Consider the following 21,049-nt stretch of genomic DNA (forward strand, 5'->3'; position numbering starts at 1 on the left):
AAATAATAACATTATCCATGTCTAAATCAATATAAAGTCAGAGATGTATGCAGGGTACGTAGCTGTCCAACGAATGTTGGCCCCAGGTACCCATGCGTGAAACCCCAGCTGTTTCAATATTTCCTTATTGCATGCACCAATCAATCAGCAGGGGGTGATGGTTTCAAGGGAGATCGGGATTTGTCTCTGCTCAGGTCTTGGGTGAGAGCAATCACACATTGAATGGCATGATCTCTGTCATCTGGTAATCTCTGTGGGCAGTCATATGTTCTGCCTCTTTTCTGCTTCGCAGGATTGGTGTTTTATTTGTTGAGATCGGAGTATGAGGGAGGAACTGTAACTCTGAATCCTGTTCTGGTAGCGTTGCAAGTTGACCTTCAACATTCGTGAGGTGATGGTCTAGGTCTGTGACCTTATCTGGAAGCTGGCTATGTCTGCCCGGATCGAGTTGGAGGCCGTGGAGAGGTCCCTGATCTTTGAGTCCATGGCTTCCAGGCTGCGGCCCACTGCAACGATTGCCTGGAGTATGCGCTCCATGGCAATGTATGAGCATGCGTCATAAGAGGCGGCCGCGGAACTGGGAACCACAAGGGCCACAGGTGAGGCCATTGGTCGAGGTAGCGAAATAGCTTCTGAAAACAGTAGTTGGCGGGTGTGTTTACCTGTCGTTTTGCTTGTGGGCATCACCGTGCGGGAGTGGGGACACCCAGAGTACCTCCAAAGGCCCACCGTGGCCATGTGCGGTGGAGCGGTGTGGTGCTGGACCTGCTTGTGGCCCCGCTCAGTAGTGCGGGTCCAGGGGTTATTCCCCGATCTGTGGGGTCCACTACGAGGGTCGCAATCCACGTTCGAGGATGCAGATCAGGACTCCGGGGGGATGCCGGGGCGGATGGAGGGTAGGTCTGCGGCCACTGCTAAATCCAATGTGAGTGGCGGTGGTAGACGTACTGCCTCCCCCGTTTGTGTGGTTTGCGTGGTCTGTGGAGCTATAGACTCCCCACTCCACCGCCGTCAAGGCAGACGCACCTGTCAGTGACCTTCTGTCCCTCGCCGAAGGTTCTCGCACGTGGCAGGCGGGGACTTTTCTCGCTCCCCTATGTCTTTATGGCCTTGCTGTTGTTGTTGTTGTTTTTTTGGGGTGGTGTGAGGGCTTGTTCCATCCAGTATCCTGCCCCCTTAGAATAAAGTGCTCTACTTTGGGGGAGTGTATACCACGTTCCCAGAGCGTCTGTGGAGAGAGCTGATGGGTGCTGAGAGACCAAGGTGCACAACGTCTACACCCCTCCTTGGGTGCCTATCCTCTCCGTGTCCATTTTGTTAGGGGGGAACACTCCCTCCACAAAAGGCAGCATTGCGACCTTCTTCAGAGGGGCCCCTCTTTACTCCCCCTTGGCCCCTCGGTTATTTTTGCAGGAACGCGCTACCTTTGTTGGGGGGAGGTTTTGTACAGGGGTGACTTTCCATTGACAATTCTAGGGTCCCCCCCAACCCCCAGTCCCGCGATCGGGCCCGGGTTGATCTCACAGCCGTCTCTGGCTCCAGCTATTTCTTCATCGCCATCCCGCTTACCATGGGGAATGATGGTTCCATGCTCCAGAAGTCCCAGGCTGCTGTCTCGGCAGAGAATGGGGCTGCCACGCCCCAGTGCCTATAAATCCACCCTTCGTCATTCCATCAGCCTAGGGGAGGAGCGGAAAAAAGAGGGAGGGATGGAGGGAGGGTATGGGCTCCCAAGTGTGAGGGCTGCACGCAGGGCCGCACCAGCAGGCCTTCCGATCGTGCGTGCAGCCGCGGCCATAATCAAGCCCACGGTTCACCGCAAGGCAGTAGGCCACAGAACCCTGCAGGCTCCCTGACTGGCTTCAAAGGGGGCACAGGAACTTGCTCCAGTCACTCAGTGAGGGAGGCGAGGGAAGGGGGAACAATTTCAGTGGTCTGCTCCTCCGCCCTCCTCTGGCACAGACTTGTTATCTTAAAGCTAAAAGACAATTACCAGTAGCTCCTAAAGCTCATTTCACTAGGAAAAAAGGAACTTCAATAGCATTCTTAGGCAACATACATATAGCAGACAAATATGAAGCTGTTACATGGTCTACACCACACTCATTTACTAAACACTAGTGTGTAGATGTGTTAGCTCGCTAACAAGCACATTTTGGACAGGCAGTACTTAGGACATTATTTCAGGCTATTACAACTCCTACAGGCTTACCACCGCTTATTTAGGGGGGGCAGGGGGACTGCTTTACAATCTGTGCAAAGCATGTGCATTTGCAGCTACACATGCCATCAAACGGAAAATATTACTTACCCATTAGTTCGTGGCATGTAGTGCTATAGATTCACAGGCACCCTCCCTCCTCCCCGGGAGCCTGTAGCCGTTGCAGTACCATATATTGTAAATATGTCTATGCATTGCATGGCCATCTCATTTCTTATATCTATCTATGTACACATGTACACACTCTTTACTTCATCTGCCTGAGGGAAAACTATCTAACAAAGGACTCAATGCCCATGCGCGTATCACCGAGGAGAAGGAGTCATTCGGTCTTGTGACTCGAAAACCTTCTTAGAAGAAAAACAACTAGCAACACTCCAAGCCCAACTCTAGATGGTGGACTTATACAAAGCATGTTTATCTACAGCTACACATGCCATCGAACAGATGTCTACTGGATAAGTAACATTTAACTTTTTTTCTGTTGTGACCCTTTGCATTCAGTTTGTGTTTTAAGTGCCTTGTTTAAAAAAATGTTCCAGTGGGGGTACTAGCCCTTTTGTTTTATGCAGAGCTTTCATGTAGCAGAAAGGACCAAAATATACAGAAGGGTTGACCAATTAATGTGGCAAGAAAAGTCAAGTTATGCATTTAAAATGCCAATATCTCCAACTCTAGTAAATGCAAGACCTATTGCATTGCAAATGCTTGAGTGTAGGATATGTACACTTAAGTTTTGTATGTTCTGACAGTGAAAAACATTTGAAAGGCTTATCACTCCCTTTACCTAACACTGGGTTGCCTTATTACATTTAATAAGTGCTGACGTTTTGATTGAGAGTAGATAGTATATGCCATTTACACTCAAATGAATTGCAATTTAAAATCCTCTTTAATAGTGAAGTCTGTTTTTAATTTACAGTTCTGAATTTTGTTTTAGAAAGTTGGCATTTTTTTTCTCAATCATTTATGCCTTCTGCCAGTGTCCTGGGTCACATGACTGTGGATGTCTCTGCTGTTGGTGTTTGTGTATTTTTCCAGACAGTAGCACAAAGGGAGCTTAGGAGTAGGCAGGCAGGTCCTGGCAGGAAGACTGGAGACTGTACCCAGCCCCACTTACACTTATAGGTTTTGCCTCCAGTGCACACAAAGGAATGAGACACCAGGGCCGGCCAGGCCACCCCGAGACAGTTTGGATCCTGAACAGGGGTAGGACAGGGTGTTCTCCCACTCAAAGGCTGGCACAAGAATAAATATTGAACCTCCAGAGTCAGTCATCAGAATATTCCTGGACCTGTAGAAGAAGGACCTCCCTGCTGCTTGAAGTACTGCCTTGCTGTCCATCACCCCAGGCTAGCAAGAGCGACTCAAAGGATTGTTTGGCTAACCTCCTGTGTGAATTGCAGGGATACACAACAAGCTTCAGAGGCCTTCCTGCAGCCGATATGCTGAAACTAGACCGGCGTGTACATGCAATTGGACTTTCCTGAGCTCTACTGGCCTCTGCTAGAGTGAGTCCTGATCCCCATGAGGTGCCTCCATAGCTCCTGAAGTCTTTGCTGGCGTGCGAGTGTGCTCCTCCCAAAGATGAGCTGAAAATCCTGAAGTTTGGGATCTTTGCGAACAGGTCTGTAACACCAAGAAACAGCCACCCCCAATGAAGGACAACGCTAAGTTGAGTGAGATTTGCTTTTCCTACCAATAGCAACTGCGGACATTGTGAGACATGCAGTTTGCACTACAGCAATCCCCGCCCGTGACTCGTGACCTGGTCTTAACACTTCAGTGATGACCATCCACGATGTTCAGACTCCTCCAATACGAGCAGAACTCTTCACTCCCGAGTCAGAAGGTGTAACTCTTAAGCAGGACTAACCTAGACCCTGTGTCTGACCTGCACTCCATTGCCTTCTCTATGAACTTGCAGCCACCAGATGACAGCGAGTGGCTTTTTGTGCTTTAAGGTGCTATTGTCAATAAAACGTTTAAAGTAAATATCTTTGGTTCTACACACAAAGATAGATCTGAGAGGGTCTGATCCCCATACTACCTCCTTGAAACCAGAAACAACAACAACGCATATGGGGAATATCGTGAACAGGCTGGCCCGGCCTCTTCAACTGATCATCAGATCACAGACGTGGTGATCTAATTACAGGCCTGAAGTGTGGTAGTGGTGGTCGTATACTCTATGGGAGGTGGGGGTATTCCCCTTACGGAATAGATGGTCTTACACACATTATAGTGTCATGCTTCATCATTTGACCACCTATCCCCACCCAGGTAGGATGATACCACCTGCACGAACTCTAACTTGTCGTTAAAGGAACTCTGAGGGAGTGCTGAAATGATATCTTTCTGGATAAAGTGGGGATCCAGTTAAGTGAAGGTATAAGGCAAAATTACCTAACAAATCACAAGTGTGTACGTACTCCTTTAATGACTGTGTTTGTTGGTAAGGTTAAGATCAGTTGGGACACTATTAAATATAATGGTTCATGGCGTCGTCTAAATCTAAATGACTTTGGCTCTACTGATTTGATTTTTGTCTTTGTATCATTTTTATTTATTAGACTTTACTCTATTTTTCTAAATTGTTTTGGAATTTTTCTTATGTTGTGTTTTCACTTTATTACTGTTTGTGTACTACAAAAATAATTTACATATTGCCTCTAAGTTAAGCTTAACTGCTTTATGACAGGCTACCAGAGAGTAAAGGACAGGGTGAAGCAAATCCTATGGCCTATGCTTGTAGCAGGTGTCAACCTATGAATGTTGTACAGGGTCCAACCAGGGGACAGAAAGCAATCCTCAACAGATTAGTTACAGCCAGCTGTGTTAAGTGGGTGAATGCCTGGTTACTTACTGTTTGGTACTTTAAAATTGTCTTGTTCTATTGTTAAATTTGTATTTAGCAGGAAGTACTTTTAATTTACTATAATCCACTAATACAAGATTAAATAGGTTTTTTTTTAGGGAACCGTCCTTATGTCATTTCTGATGGATACTTCTAACCACAGTTTCCTCATCTTTACAATATCCCCAGGCTTATTCTGCTTAGAATGCAAAGAAGGCAGCACACTTAGTCTGAGTAATGAATTTATTAAGGCACTTCCCAGGGCTCAAACGAAAGAATACAAAAATATTAACGTGAGCATTTAACTTGATTGCAACAAAACATGTGCAGCTACTAAAATTATCACAGCAGTTGAATAATAATAATCAGAAGAAATGCAATATATAAACAATGAATATATATATATATGCGCTTAATATATAACTTTATGCATGCACACAGCAAAGCTAGATAATTAAGAATTCAAAATGCATCACCATGGGGATCGAATCCAGCATCATCCTTCTCCTTGCCAACATCAAGCTGTGGAACCCTGGACAGATGAGACAGGAGAAATTTTCCCCAATGGGGCTCTGATTTTCTGGTCAATGCGTCCACCCTCAGAAATGAGTTCCTTCTGCCTCAGCACCAAGTTTCCCCACCTTATATACCTTAAACTCAAGAGGAAGCTTCTGGTAACCTTCCCCCCTCCCCTCGAGTAATTTGTGAAATTGAAGCACTGGCAGTACTTGGTCAGTGTTGAAAACACACAAAAGGATTGGCCAGATCCCAAAGTGCATTTTCAAGACAGAACTTGTACCCTTCTCTGCTATAAACATTCACATCTTTGTACACTCTTATCGTTGCATCCCCCATGTTATGTTCCCTTCCCTGGTGAGAAAAGCAAAAACACGTACAATGTAGAGAACAAGCTGTGCATGGAAAAATACCTGTGCCACCGATGTGACGGAATTTGAAGCTAAGCTAAGCTAAGCACAAAATGGAGTCAGTGGTCAAAATGGAATCGGTGGTTAAATACAGATAGCATTACAAGGCTCTAGACTGGATCCAGAGGATTTAAACAACATGCTGTTAGCTGGTCCTACATATAAGTGCGACCCATGCACCTTGACGTTGGTTCCTTTCTTTCTGCGCCTTTGTATGCGGATCCAGAGTTCACTTTCCACTTTTGTAATGTTAGTTTTTCTCATTAAAAAATCATTTTTTTCACTGGTCAAGTGAACTATGGCCCTCATTCTGACTTTGGTGGGCGGCGGTCGCCGCATGCCAAAATCAGGCCGCCGAAAGACCGCGGCGGCCATTCTGGCTTTCCCGCCAAAGGAGCGCCCGCCGACCCAGCGGGAAAGGCCCTGCAACAATGAAGCCGGCTCCGAAAAACCGTTGCACCCGTCGCGATTTTCACTGTCTGCAATGCAGACAGTGAAAATCTTTATGGGGCCCTGTTAGGGGGCCCCCTGCATGCCCTGCCCATGCCCCACGACACCCGTTCCCGCCTCCTGTTCCTGGCGGTAAAAACCGCCAGAAACAGGGTGGCGGGAAGGGGGTCGGAATCTCCATGGCGGCGCTGCTTGCAGCGTCGCCATGGAGATTCAGCCCATGCAGGGGAAATCCGGCGGGAAACCGCCGGATTCCCTTTTCTGACCGTGGCTTTACCGCCGCGGTCAGAATGGGCTGGGAAGCACCGCCAGCCTGTTGGCGGTGCTTCCGTGGTCCCCGGCCCTGGCGGTCTTGGACCGCCAGGGTCGGAATAACCCCCTATGTCTCCTCCTAAAACTACAGGATTTAAGCCTTACAGGAACTTCTTAAAAAAATTGTCTATGATAAAACCTATGCATGTCTCTGGTGTTTAGGTTTGGCACACAACTCCAGGTCATGCGATGAATGTGCCCCTATGAACACAAATATGATTCTGGAACATGAAGCAAACTTGAGCATCACCACACACTGAAAGTAACCTTGGCAGTACTGCTTGAAGTCAGACGTAAACCAGTTTCTGCAACATTTCATCATTGTGGTCCAAGACTTCTGGTAAGTGGAATCGGAAGCACATGAAGGTGAAACAGGATTTGGCTTTGTCATGCCACTCAAAGTGTTGAGGACGTAATGGTGCATTGGGTATCACTCCAAGTCCCCCACCGAGGAACCATTCCAACAACTGAATCTGATGCCCCCCAAATTTGATGGTCTGTAATCAACACCTTTAGACAGGCCATGTCACAATATTTGGCACTCTTCTGGCACCATTAGGCACACCTTCGGACCACAAAGCTCTACGGTGCTCTTCATTTTGGTTATGATGATGGAGCCTCCTTTTATTCCACCACCAAAATTATTATTATTATTGTCATGATATAGTTGATACTTTTGACAATGGGTGAGTATTTTGGTCCTCCTTAAGAAGCCTGTGTGCACACATCTTTATTTACAGAGGGGAAAAAAAGCCAACATGTCGCCATGACTACAAAGTAAAACAAATGAACCCAGGTGTCTGGTGAATAGCTCTGTATCTTCATGTTATGACCACCTTTGGTATCCAAACAGCAGGCTGTAAATCCATAAATCAGTAATTAAAGTGTTGTAGCAGGAAAGTAAAATTAACGAGTACAGGTTGGATCGCAATTTAAAATTTTGCCTCATCTTGCATTTGCAGTGTAACACAATCTTTGATAAAACCAGCAGTTCTGACTTAAATGTTGTGAAGCTTGCATGCATAGTTGTGGTTGCCATGATAATAATAGGTATGGCAATAACAGCAGTTATGACAGGGTTGTCTATTGTGGTGATGGTAGTGATTGTGATGGAGGGGTTAGTAATTGCTTTAGTAAAGATGGTGGGGTTTAATGGTGGTGAGTGATAATGACACATGCTCAGTTGCTAACTAAAACAATTTAAAAAGTCTGTTACAAGAAAGGTAGTTTTCGGTACAACATGCATGCACAAGATAAGAATGTGATTATTCTGTGTATTTGTTAGATGTGAAATAGTCCATCATGTATTACAATGAAAGCAAGGACGTTCATAGTGCACCAAAGAGCCAGTAGCTTGATATGAGAGAAAAATATGCCTCTGGATGGAGCCAAAGCCCTCTCAATGTATATTTTCAAGAATTAGTAACAATACGTCTAGCACACTGTTGCATTGTCTAGATAGATCTTAAAGGACTACTTTACCCCTACTCCAGAATCTAATGGAAACTTACATTTAACAGTTTAACCATCTTCAAATGGACATCCAAGCAGTGGGAAACCCTTAACAGCGCATGGAAGTCAGCAGTTGAAAGGGGCTTCCCAGATCACTATCTGTTTACTTCTTTACGTCTCTTTTTTCTATATATTGAAGACAAGAGTGCCCAAACCACTATATCTGTGCATGGCGAGACCTAAAATTTAAATACTAGGTAAGAAAGGAGCAGAAATGCTTATACATGGCTATTTCTTTTGTGTAGAATTTCTACATATGAAGAAACCCCAGTCTCCTGCTTCTAAAGTCAACAATTTAGCCACTAGGCCTCATTAGCAGTTTGATAATTTTGCTGTACATTCTTGTAGCTCTTTTTTAAGGCAGAAAACATGTTAAGTCTATGTCTGCAGGTAAGATACAGAACTAAGTCTTTCTTCAATCCATCATGTTGTGTTTGTTACCGGAATTATAAACAATATTATCCTTTAATAAAGGTTGTGATTGCAAATTGCTTTGGAATTTTTTTAAAGCAATTCTAAGTGTTTGATGTATCTTACTGACTGCAGGCGCTGGAAACATCTGCCCTTGCAGGAACGGCAAACATCCCAGATCAGGTGAAGCAACTGTTGGCTGAAAAGAGTCAACTTCAGAATGAGATGCAGCGCTGCCTGCAGGAAATGCACCAAAGAGATCAGTGCTTCCAAAAGATGAATGCTAGGGTAAGTATGTGAAGCAATACATGATTGCTTGTAGGTACTTCATTTTAGGGATTTTTAGGCTAGGGATGATGGCAGTGAGTATTCTCCTTTAGTCTTTCTTATTTAAGAGGCTGATGAATGGAGTACCCAAAACCAACAAAAACAGTAGTATTAAGTGCTAGAGTAAACATTTTTGTTGTTAATCTTATGCATTTGTCTTGTTGCCAAAACCTTTCATGTTTCCGTGTATCTCATATATGCTCACTGTTATCCCAGTGCCCATTTTAGTATTTACTCAGTGTCCTTGTGTCCCTGTCCAAGAGACAATGTGCCGTTGAATAAGTCAGTGCATCCATTTCCCACTGTATCTGTTCCAGCCTCACTGTTCCCTGAAGTTGCTCATAATTCATTAGAATTAAACTTGCCTGTGCTAATAACAGAAGGGGTATTATATTACTATCCACAAACATAAAGTGAAAGAAGTTGTCACCAGCTTTCAGCGAGCACCACATCAATAATGCCAGGACTTTAATTTTCCATTGTATCTTCTTTGGTGGGGCACACTTCTTCCATGTAAAGGTAGAGGGGACTTGCTGTAACGTCTTTGCAAATTGTGACTGTAGGACACTCTTACTCACCTGCCCCTAGGTCGGTCTCCATGTATTGCCCTTACCCTAGATAGTGCTGAATCTTTGACGTTCCTGAAGAATGGGTTAGGTGGTGTGAGCGATTGACCATCTCTTCATTGTGTTAGGTCAGAAGGCATGGAGAGAAGCAGAAACAACTTTAATTTTTAAATAAGATTACGGGAAGCTGACTAGAACTATTTCAGTGTTGTTTGGGTTGGCGTGGAGAAGAGACAATGAGGAAAATGAGAGTAGTTGAATTGTTGGTATATTATTTTGCGGTGCAAGTTAAGCATGTAGGCAGCGGTAGTGAGTGAACGGGCAAGGTTGATTAAGTTTGGGTCATCGGCCCAAATGATGCATTTATTGGACCCACTAATGTAATGCTCTCGTACACAGAGCAACTAGTATCGAATAGAGACTTGTAGCTGGAAATTCCTTTTCTTATAATTATCATGGGTGTCAGACTGGATCCAGCAATTTTCAAGCGATACCCTTGCGTGCTGGTAGGTGGCATTGGTCGGCTCTGTGTCGGAAGTGATGTAAACAGTACCTATAATAGGCACCATCTTGGCACGCTGACATCACTTCTTTCTGTGCCAGATAGCGCAAATCAGTGAAGAGCTACCCATCAGTCGCTTTTTGGCTGGCTTTTTTTTAATGTTTTGTCAACTATTTGTGCAAAAAAAATAGTTTCTCTTGGTGTGACAAGGATTTCTCCCAAGAAGCAGAGTGGTGTCAAACCATGTGGCATCTTTCACAGGCATATGCCTGCGACAGACCCCCACTTAGTCTGTCTATGGTGCTTTGAGAAAGACTATGACTCAAAGGCGCCATACATCTGAAGGCGCTCCCTCAAGTTTCCCCCTGCCTGATGTCAGACAACCTCACTTCTATCAAGATCCCGGTCGTGTTGAAGGTCCTGGCACGGCTCACGGAGCTGCACCCAACAGACGTCATCCTGGTCGAAGTCGTCATGAAGTAAGTCACATACAAAGAAGAAATCCAAGAAGTTGAAGAGGTCTTCGACTTCTCCACATCCATCCAAATCTTCGGACAAGGGAGTGTCAGCTCTTCAGGCCCTGTGACTCTGCTGGGCCACAACCTGATTCGTCTCTGCGCCCATACTATTTTTTCACAGCCGGAGTGACCCCCGCCTAACTACAAAAGTTTGATGAGGCCATGCACCTCACTTTTGGGTAGCTCAACTCCTCTTCAGCGCCTTCAGGCAGCATGGGTTCTGGAGGGGGGCCCCTACTGGATTTCTGCTGGCTGGCACACCCTCAACGCGTCAACCACATGGGTCCTGTGCTGAATCCGAAGCAGCACCGCCAGCAAGGCAGAGACCTTCTCCAGCACGTGCTTTCTTGCCTGCACTTTCAATGCCTATGGGAAGCTGGGTTCTAATTGCAGTTCTCACCCCACCCCAACCTTTTTGCCTGGGTTTGTGATGCAACTTTGACTAAAGTGCACTGGCTTCCTGCTAACTAAGTCCCCAGTGCCAGTGTTCCTTCCCCAAAATCAAGACACCTGGTCACTTGATTCCCCAAGTGGCCAGGCCCATTAGCACCCTTGTAAGTCCCTAGTAAATGGTACACCTGGTACCTAGGTACCTGAAGATATATACTAGTATGGTTAGATTCATAAAGTGCAACGAATGCCCAAAGGTGTCTTGGCACTAAGGTCCGGAAGACTGAGGAGAGGCCGCGCTTAGCACGATAGAAAACAGCCAGGTTTTTAACTGCTTCCTAAAGAGACTCAAATGAGATTGTCATCTAAGGTGCCTTGGCAGCCTATACCAAACACAAGAAGAGGAATGGACAAAGCTTCTACCTCCCCAAGAAACTTTATTTTTCTCTGGGATAGACACCTGTTCAGCTGTTTCAAAACGGAAGGGTCTATTTGGATTGTACCAACAACATTTCTTACGTAATTTGGGACTGAGTCATGGAGTGTTTTGTGAGCTGTACACAATGCTTTAAAAACAACCCTCTTTCTTACCGGAAGCCAACAAAGCTCCTCCAGCGCCTTATAAACCGATTAAAATTTCTGGATCTTGCTGCTGCATTTTGCAGCCTCTGCAATTTACTCAAAGAACCTTGTTGAATGCCCTTATGCAGAGCATTACAATAGACAGCACTAGATTCTGACAGTCTCCTGTAACTCACCCGGAATAAACCGTAACATTTTCTTAAGGCTTTTTAGCCAGAAAAAACAAGATGAAACTAGTTTGTTGATTTGATCCGTGAATGAAAGCTGTGTATGAAAGATTAAATCTAGATTCCTTACTTTAAGGACACACATGGGGAGTGCAGCGAGCTCTGGAGGCCACCATGTCAAATCCCATGAGGAGGTATCCTTCCCAGATAGTAAAACCTCAGTTACTCATCCAGCTAAATATTGCACTCACTGAAATTATTTGCCACCTCTTCGACATCACTTGTGATTGACACTATGATCTGACTGTCATCGTCATAAGAGTTGGTTGAAAAGCCGAACAACCTGATCAACTTAGCCAAGGTAGCCACATAAATATTAAAAAGCATTGGGCTAAGCTTCGACCCTTGCGGGACACCACATGGCAGAGAAAAAGAACAGGATTCAAAATGTTCACACATGACGGTTTGCTCCCTATCTGAGAGAAAAGAACAGAGGAGATGATAGGCCAGGCCACCTAAACATATTTCAACGAGACGTTCTTTCAAGACCGCATGTTTCTTAAATGTCCAATTGGATCAATGCGGCCTTTCCCCCATTGTCCACAACACATCAAACACATCTAATTTCCTCCGTGGCCACTATCAAGGTGGACTATGTGCTGTGTCCCCTTCTGAACCCGAAATGGGCTCCATACAGAATTCCCAGTTGATCTAAATAATCCGATAATGTAGTATTCATTTGCCTCTCAAGAATCTTAGCGGGCATAGGGAGTTGTGAGAAGGAACGATAAATCTGCACCTTTCCTGCATCTAAGGAAGGTTTTTTTAAGCAAGGGGGGTTAGAGGCTGCAGCTCTTAGGGGCCCTGAGAGATGCAGCACAGCTTGCACCACTCTAAGGGACCCAACACCAGCCTCATGCTGACTGCCATTGCAAGCTGCGTGACAAGGTGCTCCCTAAAAGTGAAAACACAACATGGCACACACACTATATACCATGTCCCCTAAGCATTGCATGTAATATTTGTAAGTCACCCCTACAGCAGGCCTTACAGCCCTAAGGCAGGGGGCATTATATTACATATCTGGCCATATCTGCAAGAGCAGAATGCCCCTGCTATGTCTTTGTCGATTTTTTGACATAGTAAGTGAACAGGGAGGCCATTTTAAATACATGTGCCAATGCCATGTGTCAATACGAGTTCCCCAGCTACATGATGGCTTCACTGAAACTAGGGATCTTTGGTATCAAGCAACTCATATTAATCAACCCTCACTGATTCCGGTGATGGATTTATCAATGCATGCACTCCGAGGGAGCCTTAGAGGTGCACTCTGATAACCTACCAGCCTCTGGTGTGCTTGCTGACTGTTTTCTGCCAGCCTGCCACACAAGACACTGTTCTGACCTCCTAGGGTGAGAGCCTTCTGCTCTCAGGAGGTCCAGAACTGAAGCCTGTTGAGGAAGAGTGTGTAGCACCCCCTCCCACAGTATGACCTGCTGATTAGCCTTCCTGAGGCATCAAGCCTTAAAGGGCTTCCGCCTTTGAAATGCGAATCTGGCTCTCCCTCACAGGACTTGAAGCTGGCCCCCTTGTCCAGTGCCCCCTTTGGCACCAGGACAGGTGGGACCACCCCTAAGATGGACTAATCCGAGGTGAGCACGATTTTTCAGAGGAAGCCATCTTTGTGAAGGCATGCTTAGGAATTCTGTGACAGGGTTATGCCCACTTCCCATAGGAATTGGTCATATAGGGGGCTTGGTGACCCCAACGGTCAGTAGCTCATTGGCTTCTACCCTGCACTCTCCTAACACCCATAAATTCAGTACTTAGGGGAGCCCCTGGCACCAGAGAAGCAGATTCTTATAACCTAAGAAGACCACAGACTCAAAAGAGCCGCGAAAGCAGAGCGGAGAGAAGAAGCAGCTGACCTGGTACCAACCCTGCTGGCCTGTCTGCTTCCCTCATCGTAAACTGCACCAAAGTCGACTCATCCTTCAGCTTTTGGCTTCAGAAAGCCAGGAGGACTGCTTGCCTTTGAGAAAGACTGAAGACTTTCCGTGAACAGCCGACCTGTTCTCCTTCAACCTCCAAAGAAAGGACTCTGAGTCCTCTGGAGCCGCCAAAACCCGAATCCACCACTGCCTCCATCTCAGTTGAAGTGGGTCACAGGTGCCAACAACGTTCCCCAGCCCTCCAGATTCTGAGTCCATCGCAGTGGACTCCCCGACAACGCCTGCAACCTCTGTACACAGCCCCCCTCTATTGGGACTGCTATGGTAAGGAAAAAATGACGCCTGAAGACACTACTCCACCCATTGCCCCTGGGCTGTAGAGAAGGGGACCAAAGGACCTGTGCCCAAGCATGGTGAGGCCTGAGCCCCGCTGTTGGTTCAGCCCGACTGGCTTCTTTGCTAAGAGTCTGCAGCCTCGGTTTATAGTGATCGATCTCCATTGAAATGCATTGGACACCCAACACTGTTTTTCACCCTGCACCCGCCGCCCTCGTGCATCTGGTGGTGTACTGCTGATGCTGCCTTGGTCCTTGCCCACCACTCACCTTAACTCCCGAAGATTGGACTTGTAAGTCGGTGTACTATACCTCATTGCAGAACTTGTTCTTCACCCCTTAGAATAACATTGCCGAACTGTGTCCCCTTTTTTAAGTGAAAATAATTTATATTTAGAAACCTACTCACCTGAATGATTTTTCTCTGATGCCTAAACATATGTAAATATAACTGTTATTTTTATAACTTGGTGTGGATCACCTTGAGTCATGTGTTTAATTTATTGACTATTATGTGTATTTGTAGATGTCTTGCACTCCTCTATGTTAAGCCTAAGACTACTCGACCATACTACCTCCAAAAGGAGCACTTTGTGATTGCATAGCAAGCTCCTGTCCACTCAAGAGGAACCCCTGGACTCTTTACACAGTATATCTAGTTATTGATATATCACTGAAAGAGCCAGCTTCCTACATTGTCTGTTTACGCCATCCCCATCATCCTTGACTCTGATACAGAGCAGGACTGGTGTTGCACAACGCCAGTTCCAGCACAGTCCAGAGCCATGCTTCCTTTTTTCTGTGATAGGCGTGGTACAGGGGATGATTGGGAGGACTATAGTTACCCTTATGATTATCGCCACCCGTTGGATAATACCGAGGACACCCAGAATGAGGATCTGGTGGATGCAGTGGATTAGACACTTCACCTGACACTGGCTTGATCTCCCTTCCTACTGTGGCTGCAGAGGGGGGGGGGGGTTCTATTTCCTCATGGTGGTGCGTATGGCTGCTGAGGTCTTGACCTTTAGTTTCCCCCACTGGCAGTTAAGACTAATGTCTTGATGGAGATGCTTCATCCAATGACTGCCCCCTCCGAATCTTTGTTCCCCTTCAATGAAGCCCTCACCTCGGGCCTGGTCCAAGCCGTGTACACAGGGGTTCCTGTGCACAGGATAATTTTCCAATGCCCCGCTCCAGGGGACCATAGTTCCCTCACCCAGCACAACACTCCAGAGAGCTTGGTGGTCCAGGCCTCCACTTCCAGAACTAACCCTGGCCAGTACCCTTACACACCATCAGATAGGGACTCCAAGAGGCCGGATACCTTTGGCAAGAGAAGTTTTCTTCTGCCAGACTAGCACTGGGGTCACTGAACACTGCGTGCCTCTTGGGCCATTACTCCCACATGATCTGGGACTTGCTTGCACAAGTGCTGCTATTGTCTCGGAGGATGCCTGAGCCATACTCTCTCAGGCTATTTCAGACGAGAGAGAGAGAGAGATGCAGTAAAGTTCGCCATTCATTGTGTGCTGGACACAACCGACCTGCAGAATAATTTCTGCACTCGTGGTCCTTCTGAGCCACGCCTGGCTGAGGGCTACTGGCTTTTTCAGGGATGCTCAAGCATCGCTTATGGACTTGCCCTTTGCTGGCTCCTGTTTCTTTGGAGAGAAGGCAGTGTACAGTCAGGTCCTTCAGAATCTCTATGTCCCCTCGCCACGCCCAGTCCACCTTTCACCCCTTTAGTAGGCACAGAAAGGGTTTCCAACCACGTCCATACCCTCCCCAGTCACCACTGCCAGCAGGCTTTCTCACCTTTTACTGGCCAATGACGTGGATCTCAGAGACCACATTGGACAGATAGCCAGAGTTCGGGCCAGTCCACCCCTCCCCCGGTAGCCACAGCTTCTAAACCCCTTTAGTTTGCCCTCCTACCATCACAGTCATTCACTGTGGGGCACGATATGCCATCATCCGCCCACTTGACCTCAATAACATCAGACATTTGGACACTACATATTGTACAAAGGGGCTACTCCATCCACTTTGTGGCTGCCCTTCCACCCATGCCATCCACTTATGACCAGTTGGCAGAGGACCATGTTGGCTCTCATGGCTAACAGAGATAGTGCCAGTGTATGAAAGTGACCATTTTTGACATGATCAGCCCCACTTTTTACCTAGTATTCAATGCAATTTTGGCTGAAAGTGAACTGGGTACTTGCTGACCACGTCCCCAGTGCCAGATCTCTTTCCCTAAAACTGTGCAATCGTTCCTCAAGTGTCTATGCCTTTGGCATCCCAGTAAGTCCCTAGTAAATCGTGCCCCTCATACATAGGGCATGGGTACCAAAGAGGGTCTCCAGGGGCTGCAGCATGTATTGTGCCACCCTCGAGACTCCCTAACTTACCACATGCAGACTGCCATTGCACCTTGGGATTGCTAGTGTAAGTCCTGTCCACTAGTAAGGAAACACCTGGACTCTTTACACGGTATACCTCATTTTGGTATATCATATGAAGAGCCAGCTTCCTACAGCTGGTAACAGAAGTAGGTAGTGGTTGCTATTCCTGCTACTTTCTGGTGCCCAAGCAGGACGGAGGCCTTTGTCCTATACCAGAGCTGTACCTTATAAATCTGTTTCTCAAACAAGAGAAATTCAAAATGCTGGCGCTCGCTCAAGTTCCATCTGCGCTATTCCCGGGAAACTGGATGGTAGCGTTTGATTTGTAGGGCACTTATTTTCTCATCCTTGTCTGTTAGCTAAGTTGAACAGTTCTCTGGTAAAACTGGAGGTTTGTTATATATTGCTACAAATTTATCTTCTGTGTCCTCCTATTCGAGCCAATGTTTGCCAGTTTTAAAGGTAGAGCTTTAGTTTGTACTTTAGCTGTACTTCCGTAAAAATGCGTAAAAATGAGGAAGCACAATCCATTTCTACTGAATTGTGTGGGAAGTTTAAATAGTGCGAGGTTTGGGGGAGCTGGGTGGTAATATAGTTGTCTAGAAATGTTAAAGTGGGAGGTAAAATGTGCTTGCTCATTTGAAAGCCAAGAAGAACAAGCTTACTTGCCTTTCGTAACACCTTATCTGGTAGAGACTCTATCTGGCCTGTGCGCCATTAGGTGGGACTCGTTCAGCAACGTGTCTCTGACATCTGCGCAGGAAGTGAAAAACACAATACATTGGTGCGCTGACATCAGTTCGTTTTTATGACTTCCCATGCCAGGAGTGCAGAGCTTTGATTAAGACTGACCGTTGGTGTGAGCTGCTAGGGCCCTTTGTCAGGGGAAGCCCTCATTTGTTAATCAGGTGGAGAGCGGGTTGGATGGGAGAGTTGCTTCAGCCAGGAGTTTCCCCTTCTCCTTTTCAATGAAGCCCTTACACATGTCTGTCTTGGGGCCTGGCCCAAGCCCTGCATAGGGGCTCCTGTGCACTGGGTGATTACCCGCCGCCATTGCTTAGCTCCTGGGGATCCCAGTTTCCTCCCCCAGCACCCCAACCCAGACAGCTTTGTCTTAGCATCCACACCCAGCCCTGTCACCTCCTCTAGTACTCCACCGGATAGGAAAGCCAAGAGGCTGGACAACTTTGGTAAAAGAATATTCTCTTTTGCCAGCTAGTACTCCACCGGATACGGAATTTAAGAGGCTGGACAACTTTGGTAAGAGAATATTCTCTTTTGCCAGCCTAGCCTTATCAGCACCCCTCAGCTGTTCACAGAAGTGATGGTGGTTGTAGCCCCTCTGTGGAGGTCAGGTTTTTCAGTCTTCCCATTCCCTTGATGATTGGCTCTTGAAGGTGGGCTCACCCCAGGTAGTCGTCTTTCCACCTTCAGACTACGGCAAACCTCCTGCACTTACTGGAGTTCACTGTCAACATGCCAAAGTCACACCTGATTCCCTCTAAGATGCTTCCTTTCATCAGAGCTGTTCTGGACATAGTGCAGTTTGGGCCTATCCTCCTGAGCGATGAGTTCAGGATATCTGATAGAGACTTCTAATTGCAGATACCTTACCTTAGATTTTCCCCCAGTGTCAGTCTTGATTCTTGAGCAGTACCCCTCCGCGCCATTCAGTGGTGTCAGTCGACTCTGTCTGTCAAGGTGCCACCCCAGTGCTCTGACGTCTGTTCTTCTCTTTCCATGCCAGTTTCGCCCAGAACCGAAGCAGAGCTGCCCCTACAGTCACTTTTTGACAGGACTTTTCAACTTCTGTCAAAGCTTCTTTTTGAAAGTCCAGGTGCATCGAGATTTCGTCACCTGTCATTGGATGATGTCCGTAATGGATTCGCACCTCGTGTGTGGTGTTTGGAGTACGACCTGAAGTCCTGCTCCAAGTGCCGGGCCGTGACTGCGAAGGTTTTGAGGGAGTGGTGCCTAAAGATTCTTGCAGCCTTGGACTCGTCTCCCGGTCGAGAAGAAGGTCCCAAGAATGGTCAAAGAGCCCCCATCTTCCTTGCCCCACTCGAAGTCCTTGGGACGATCGGGTAAGCATAAAAAGAAGAGCAAGTGTTCTTCGACTTCACCCCGTCGGTTGGCTGAGGTGATGCAGGAAAAAGAGCATCATAATTCCAGGCCTCCATTCTCAGAGCCTGCTTTTGGGTCGGCTCCGCACCTACCCGAGTTTCCAGGAGCCGGAGCCGCAACTGCCCAACTTTGTGAGTTCTGTGAAGCCATGTGCCTCATATTTGCACAGTCTGACTATGCCATAGTGTTTTCGGGCCCTGCGGATTCAGCAGGGGCCCACTCCGGTTCTGCGCTAGTAGCTTCGGCCTCTGTTTTGGAGGCCACCCAGGAATTCGTTCCTGGATCCAAACCGGTGTTGGTCATGCCATCCCGACTTTGCCCGATGACTGTTCCAACACTGATGCTTCTGACGTCACCTATGCCCATGGTCCGCGTCGACCCCGTCCTCATTGCCGACTCTGACACGGAGCCGGACCGATGTTTGTGCAACCCCAAATTCTACTTAGGCAGGGACCTTGTTCCCTGGCTCAGATCCTGACCCTTGTCTTAACGGGTTGGGGTATGAGGAGGAATGGGAGGGGTCACTGGATCCTTTAGAATACCAGCTGGAAGACCTTATGGATTAATGTTATGACCTGGGTGAAGCCAGTGGTCCGTAAACGTCCCCTGACACTGGCATGTTGTCTCCCCCTACTGTGGCTACGGAGGCGGGAGCTTCCTACTCCATGGTAGTGAGTAGAGTGGGAGAGGTCCTGGGCCACGAGCTGCCTTCTGTGTCAGTCAGAACTAACATCCTTACAGAGGGGCTTCAGTCTTGGGATTCCTCCTCCGAACCCCTTTTGCCCTTTAATGAGGCCCTCGTTGGTGCCCTGCTGGGGCCTGGTCCAAACCCAGCAGGACAGTCGCCATCGACCAGCTCCTTATGACCCAGTGTTCCTTACACAACACTTGACTCCTGAGAGCCTCCACGTCCCCAGGCGCATTCCCTTCTGCACCCCCAGGAGGGAATCCAAGAGGCTGGATCAGCTTGGGAAGAGCATGTTTTCTTCTTCCAGCATGGCATTGCGGTTCGTGAACACCGGATGCCTTTTGGCCCGTCACACTCATACTTTATTGGACACGGTTGCATAGGTGCTGCCACAGGTCCCAGACCATTCTCTCCCAAGCTGTTGCTGATGGGAGAGATGCAACAACATTCACTACAGGGCCTCATGGCCGTCTATGCGGGCTTTGCATGGGACCTGAAGTTCCAGTGGGTGCAGCATCAGGGCAATCCCTCAGACATGGGCCGGGTCTCGGAGGGAACTGCGCAAGTTCTGTAGTGGTGGCTCTTGAACCACTGTTGGGTCAGAGACAGATCCCTCGTCCTTCCCCAACCAGATCTGACAATAGTGACAAATGCCTCACTCCTGAGATAGAGCAGGCACATAAGAGCGGCAGAGATCAGAGGCATCTGGTCTCCAGCAGAGTCCAGGTTCTCCACATCAGTCTTTTGGAGCTCAGGGCGATAAGGCTCGCATTGAAGCATGCCCTCTCTCAAAGAAAAAGTAGTGCAGGTGTTCACGGACAACACCACTGCATTGTGGTACTTCAGAAAGCATGGCAGGTGGGTGACCTTTTGTCAGGAGGCCCTGTATCTCTGGACATGGTTGGAACATCATGGCATTTCCCTGTTGGTTCAACACCTGGTGGGCTCTTTGAAAGCCAGAGCGGGAAAACTCAGCTGTCAGTGCGGGAGGATCTTCTGCCTTAGCAGCAGGGGATGGTTCTCTGCCCGAACCTGCCCAGGCTCCGCCTTCTTGTGTGGAGAGTGAGTCGTTACAGTTGACATATTTTTAACTTCTGGTCAAAGTCTGTAACGTTATCTTGGCAGCCAGGCGTCCCTCCACCAAAATGGTGTCAATGGAACAAATGTGTGGCATGGTGCACAGACAAGTTGTAGGAAGCTGGCTCTATATATACTATATCAAAGTGAGATATAGTGTTCAGAGTCCAGGGGTTCCCAGAGGCTTAACAGAGGCTAAAGTAGATAATACTAATGCTCTCTTTTGTGGTAGTGTGGTCGAACAGTTAGGCTTATCCGAGGGTAGTGCAAAGCATTTGTTGTACACACACAGAAAATAGAAAAAGCACACACTTGTTGACTTAACTCCAGACCAATGGTTTTTAGATCGTAAAAAATATATTTTCTTAATTTATTTTTAGAACCACAAGATTCAAGTTGCAGGTAAGTACCTTAAAAGTGTAGTATTTCACACAGGTATCAACAGTACTTGGTTTGAAATAGGTAAGTAATACAGTTTTTGAATGATTGGCAATAATCTCTCCAAGACCTGGGGGCTGCGGGTGCAGTGTGTTCTTAGGCGTCAGATATCTTCGTCCAGGGCTTCGTGGTCAGGGAGGTCCTCTGGATTCCCTCTGCAGGCGTCGTCGTGGAGGAGTGGAGAGGTCAACCCAGAGTGGGCACTTGCTCGCACTCGCCTGGGGACACTTTCTTGCTGGGTGGACCACCTGGACACGGACTGTGGACGTCGGGTGCACAGGAG

The 21,049-nt window shown here is 47.3% G+C and overlaps 1 protein-coding gene across 4 annotated transcripts in view; it reads left to right on the forward strand.

Annotated features, from left to right (window-relative positions):
* LOC138283788 (golgin subfamily B member 1-like) overlaps positions 1 to 21,049 on the forward strand; it is a 409,771-nt gene that overhangs the window by 328,469 nt on the left and 60,253 nt on the right. For all 4 annotated transcript variants that reach the window (XM_069221871.1, XM_069221872.1, XM_069221869.1 and 1 more), the window contains one exon: positions 8,825 to 8,977. In XM_069221871.1, the coding sequence (XP_069077972.1) occupies positions 8,825 to 8,977 (153 nt within the window). The remainder of the gene's footprint in view (positions 1 to 8,824; positions 8,978 to 21,049) is intronic.

This window comes from Pleurodeles waltl, chromosome 3_1 (assembly GCF_031143425.1).
Source record: "Pleurodeles waltl isolate 20211129_DDA chromosome 3_1, aPleWal1.hap1.20221129, whole genome shotgun sequence".
Classification (NCBI taxonomy): Eukaryota; Metazoa; Chordata; class Amphibia; order Caudata; family Salamandridae; genus Pleurodeles; species Pleurodeles waltl.